Raw genomic sequence first — 6,000 nt, 5'->3', positions numbered from 1 at the left:
CCTCCAGGGAGATTAAGTAGTCTGGCACTATAGCTTTAATGTAAAATCTGCACACGAACATAAAGTACAAATCCAGTGCATATAGCAATCACAATATAGCTAGTCTATGGATATATTTATCTTATGTGGTATGCTGGGGTGGAGGAGGCAGCTGTGGGCGCCAGGGGGTGCACGGTCTTGGCCACGGTCTTGGGTGTCGTATACATTTAATTAGTCGGTGGTTACCCCAGATGTAGAATCAGCAATTCTCTAAATGTGGAATTGGCAATTCTCAGCGATAATGATTCTTTGGATGAATATGATAATTATCCAGAAACTGAAAAAATATACCTTTATTTCCAAATAAAATATTATCGCCACACATTGTACAAGGGACACAATTTAAACATTGTAATAACTGGGACACATGGGCTAATAAAATGTCTGTTTTATCTACAATAACACATTTAATTTTTAAACTACTATGGCTGAAAGCAGAGAAATGTTGACTTTTTGCAATTTTTTTATTTTTCTTCTCTGTAAAATGCATATAAAATAAAAAAAATAATTCTTAGCAAAAAGTACTGCCCAAAGAAAGCCTAATTTGTCCCGCAAAAAAATAGTATATAGATTGTTTCAGTGTGATAAGTAGCGATAAAGTTGTGAATTAATGGGAGAAGCGTGATGTGAAAATTGCTCTGGTCTTGAAGTGAAAAAAACCTGTGGTAGGGAAGTGGTTAAGGTAGGCACGATCGTTGTAAATTACTCGTGATTGTGCTATACCACGATACTTGACTAGTGCAGCTGCTACTACATCAATTAACGTAGTAGCTGCCACGCCAGTCAAGTATCGTGGTCATGGTATTACATTATCGCTAGTGATTTATAACACGCGCACACAACTTAACATCACACGCTACGATGAAAGCACCATGCGTATCGCACGCTCAATTTACCTTGTGCTATGTGAGCACGTTACTGATAATGAATCAACTTCAATGTTTCCGAAAAGGATCACAGAGGCGCCCCAAGAATAAAAACACTGTACTTAAAATATATCAAATGGGGGGTGCTGGATGATACACCTCCCCAAAAAATGACAAATCGCACTGATTCACATAAGGAAACAGTTTTATTCTTACTCCACAATAATCATTTGCAACGCATTTCACGGGTCTAACGCCCACTTCCTCAGGCACATAAAAAGGAGCAACTCAAAATGTCAGGGAGCGGGTTTGGCACCTCTGTAGGAGGAGCTACAGAGGTGCCAAACCCGCTCCCTGACATTTTGAGTTGCTCCTTTTTAGGTGCCGGAGGAAAGCGCGTGTTAGACCCGTGAAACGCGTTGCGAGTGATTATTGTGGAGTAAGAATAAAACGGTTTCCTTATGTGAATCAGTGCGATTTGTCTTTTTTTGGGGAGGTGTATCATCCAGCACCCCCTATTTGATATATTTTGAGTACAGTGTTTTTATTCTTGGGGCGCCTCTGTGATCCTTTTCGAATACGATTGTATTTACTAGTTGGATGGGTGTGAACACCTTCTTCTATCTATAGAGAGCGACCTTTTAGCCTGAGCGGGGACAGGTCTAAATTCCCCGTCTGCGAAAACAGTGGTTGCCTAGGTCGGCAACCTACACTTGTGAGTATTTTTCCTTTTCAGTTTCTCCCATAAAGCAATAACAATAATACACTATTGGGGCTCTCGTTTTTCCATTTGTCTTTACAACTTCAATGTTTGAACTGTTTGGTGTGAATGCTATGTTTCTCGTTTGGAGGAACCCGTGCACCGCTCATAAGCAGGCCAATACCGTCCCTACAGTGAAGCATGGTGGTGGCAGCATCATGCTGTGGAGATATTTTTCCAGTTACAGGAACTGGGTGACTAGTCAGGGTAAAGGTAAAAATTACTGCAGCGATGTACAGGGACATCCTTGATGAAAATCACTCTTGAACTCAGACTGGGTGTAATGATCAGTAACAGCGCTTAACAGCACGATAGTCAGCACTTTATTCAGAGTGTGATCACACGTGTTTTTAGTGCACAGTAACACAGGAGTACTCCTATGTGATAGCCCTTGGCTGTAGGGACTGTCACTAGGTAGAGTGGTCGTACAGAGTGGTAGAGTGATAGAGTGGTCGTACAGGCAATATCGGTAACAGATTGGTCAGGAGGCAGTACAAAGTCGTCAGGCAAAGGCGTAGTGAGAAACAGGCAAAGGTCGGTAACAGGTCAGATGAGCGAAGGTACAAAATCAGGAGGCAATAACAGTCAGGGTCAGGCCTGGTTCGGCAACAATTAGATAGAGTACAGAATCGAGAGGCAGAGAGCAGAGTCAAGGGTTCAGGCAAAGAGTCATACACAGATAATCAATACAATAATAATAATTACTTTTACAAGTATACTAATAATAATCCTTACTATGTGTGAATCCCCGGGGTCCTGCCGGATCAAACACACTGGGAACTGACTAAGGTCTGAGAGCTTAACCGCAAAGTATCAGCAACAGCAGACAATGAGCTACTGACAGCTCGGGTCTTAAATACAGACAGGTAACCCCGCAGTTCCGCCCAGCGCACTTCAGCCAATCAGGAGCGGTGATTGATCCTGCCATGTCAGCTGACCGGCCGGTTAGCTGACCTGCCTCCTCAAAGCATAATGGTCCTGTCTCCTGGTGCGCGCTGCTCTACTGAGATGTACCCTGGAGAGACCTGTCTTGCCTGACAGAAATGACTGAGAAGACGCGGCGACATCCGCGGGCGCGTCAGACGCGGAAGCGGCGGCCTCACCGCTCCCTTCTGCGGAGCTAACTACCATACTCCTAACACTGGGGCGACAATTCATCTTTCAGCAGGACAATGACTCTAAGCACATAGCCAAGATATTAAAGGAGTGGTTTCAAGACAACTCTGTGAATGTCCTTGAGTGGCCCATCCAGAACCCAGACTTTAATCCAATTGAACATCTCTGGGGAGATCTTAAAATGGTTGTGCACTGACACTTCCTATCCAACCTGATGGGGCTTGAGAGATGCTGCAAAGAGGAGTGGGCAAAACTGGTTAAGGATAGGTGTGCCAAGCTTGTGGCATCACGTTCAAAAAGACTTGAAGCTGTAATTGCTGCCAAAGGTGCATCGACGAAGTATTAAGCAAGACTCTGAGAACTTATGTGCATGTGATTTCTCTGTTTTTTATTTTTTTTAAAATTGCCAACACCTTAAAGGGACACTTAAGTCAAACTAAAAAAATGAGTTTTACTCACCTGGGGCTTCCAATAGCCCGCTGCAGCTGTCCGGTGCCCTCGCCATCTCCCTCCGATTCTCCTGGCCCCGCCGGCAGCCACTTCCTGTTTCGGTAACAGAAGCTGACAGGCTGGGGACGCGAGTGATTCTTCGCGTTCCTGGCCACAATAGCGCCATCTATGCTGCTATAGCATATATCATATACCATATAGCAGCATAGAGGGTGCTAATGAGTCTGGGAACGCGAAGAATCACTTGCATCCCCAGCCTGTCAGCTCCTGTCACCGAAACAGGAAGTGGCTGCTGGCGGGGCCAGGAGGATCGGAGGGAGACAGCGAGGGCACCGGACAGCTGCAGGGGGCTATTGGAAGCCCTAGGTGAGTAAAATTCATTTTTTTTGTTTGACTTAAGTGTCCCTTTAAGTAAACTTTTCTCACGTTGTCATTATGGGGTGTTGTGTGTAGAATTCTGAGGGGAAAAAATGAATTTAATCTATTTTGGAATAAGGCTGTAAACAAAATGTGGAAAAAGTGATGCGCTGTGAATACTTTCCTGATGCACTATAATTAAATCAGAATATTTTTATGAAAAAATTAGAATTGATACTTCCAGTATCTATTTAGGCGGCCACAGTACATTTCAGTCAGCTTTTAAAAAATACCACTGCAGCAAATTCTCAAGATGATGTAAAGACCTGAATCATGCAAGAAGAGCTTTCTTATGGAATTTAGGTAAAAATAAACCGTATTCATAATTTTGAATTATTTTCAATTCATAGATGTGAATTATTCAAAGGTGGCAGATACCTCTTCCTTTGATGAAGACAGCAGTGATGCTTTGTCTCCTGAGCAACCATCTAGCCAAGATTCACAAGGGTCAGTACCATCCCCCAATGATTCAAGAGAAAGCGAGGCTGCATCACTATTCTCCCATACACAGGTAAGAATTAATCATTAAAGTAAACCTGAGATGAGTGAAAGTAAAAGTTTTATACATACCTGCGGCTTCCTCCAGCCCCCTTCAGGCTCATCGTGCCTCGTCGTCCTCGTCTGCTGCCTGGATCCTCCACTACGGGTCCTCGCCCGGCTGCACCCACACCCCATCGTGCTCCTATTGCCAGGAGAGTTATGTGCCTGCGCAGTACGCTCCTGGCTGCTGGAGTGCGATGAGTGAGCGTGCGTGGCTCGACTATACCTGCACCGATGGCGCAATTACCGGGACCCATAGGATCATAGCTACTCGGAACCCAAATTTAAATTGGACAGCGCTGCCCACGGCAGAGTGGGGGATAACTTACCCATGCTGCCGTCTTAGCCAATGCTCTCAACTCGTGTTCCATATCCCTCCTTCAACCCAGGAGAGGAAGCATGGGTGTGACGTTGAGTGCTTCGGCTAAGGGGACGGTGTGGGTAAGTTAACCACTCCTCTGCTATGTACTCGTAGGTAACCGTAGTGCACAACACTAATTGTTAGCTAACCAGTTACCTTATGGGTTGGAGAGGTTAGTGAGTACACAAAGTACAGACTTTTAATCTTAATATGTATGTTCAGTCGATATTGTTTCACAAAAGGGAGCATACTGATGCATACTGCTGCCCTGCAGACCATCTTAGTCATTACCAATTCTACCTCAGTGGAGTCTGCTCTTGCAGGGTTTTACTTTAAATGCAAAGTTGTCTCTATTTCCTTATAATCTTATTCAATTAAATCTCTTCACTAAATCCATTGGACAACAATGACCTTAACATCTTTCTTGCCCTTGTTACTGTATATCCCTTTATACAGAATGTGAAAGTTCTTATCTCCTCTAAACGGTAAATGGTATTGTTACCTCCAGTTGGGGAAGAATCACTTTATTAATGGAGTAGATAGACAAAGATGGCAATACTATGGCCTGGCTTTTGTGAAAATTGCAGTATACTTTACAAGTACAAATTAATATTTCCATTGCTGAACTGGATATAAGGTTGCTGAAAAGATAAAGCATGATTCTGTTTATTCTTCAGGCTGTGAAAATTGCCAGGAGAAAAGCTGATTTTACTATAGTAAACATCATGTTCTTTGCATCTCTTGGCCTAAAAGGAAGCCAAGGTGTGGGACCTATGGAAGCTACCATATTTATTTGCTTTTAAACAATACCAGTTGCCTGGCAGTCCTGCTGATCTGTCTGGTCAGTAGGATCCAAACCACACACCTAAAACAAGCATGTAGCTAAGCTTGTCAGATTTGTCCTAGACATCTGATCTGCATGCTTGTTCAGGATCTTTGGATTAAAGTATTAGAGGCAGAGAATTAGGAGGACAGCCAGACAATGTGCATTATTTAAAAGGAAATAAACATGTCAGCCTCCATATCCTTCAAACTACAAAGGACCCAACTTAAATGATAACAAGGAATTGTGGACTTCAGCACTGTAAGCAGTTTGTAGGCTGCTCTGATGAATTATATCACCCAGGGATGAGTTGCAATTTTTACTTCAAAAAAGAAAAGAGCTTTGTATAGTTCAGCTTTCCCAGAGGTCTGCTGAGTCCAGATGACATTTTACTAAAAGCTTTCTATCCCTCCGTAGTCTCCTTTCGAAATCCAGGCTGCACATTTCAAGGTTGAAGAGTGTGGTTGAAATACCAGTCCATCGTTCAACAGATCATGTCAGTAGATAATGTTGACAGAGCAAAGGAAGTAGATCCTACTTTTCTGGGCCATGCTAACTTGGGCCAAACAGGCATTGTCCACGTGTGACCGTTCTTTACTGATCATTTTAGCATTTTTTAAAGGATGGA

General features: G+C 43.3%; 1 protein-coding gene across 3 annotated transcripts in view; it reads left to right on the top strand.

Moving 5' to 3' along the window:
* The window catches only part of MRTFA (myocardin related transcription factor A), a 251,763-nt gene that overhangs the window by 71,114 nt on the left and 174,649 nt on the right, over window positions 1-6,000 (top strand). For all 3 annotated transcript variants that reach the window (XM_068240222.1, XM_068240224.1, XM_068240221.1), the window contains exon 5: window positions 3,999-4,159. In XM_068240222.1, coding sequence (XP_068096323.1) covers window positions 3,999-4,159 — 161 coding nt within the window. The remainder of the gene's footprint in view (window positions 1-3,998; window positions 4,160-6,000) is intronic.

This window comes from Hyperolius riggenbachi, chromosome 6 (genome assembly GCF_040937935.1).
Source record: "Hyperolius riggenbachi isolate aHypRig1 chromosome 6, aHypRig1.pri, whole genome shotgun sequence".
Classification (NCBI taxonomy): Eukaryota; Metazoa; Chordata; class Amphibia; order Anura; family Hyperoliidae; genus Hyperolius; species Hyperolius riggenbachi.
The sequence above is the reverse complement of the archived record's forward strand: the minus strand, read 5'-3'. Positions and strand labels throughout refer to the sequence as shown.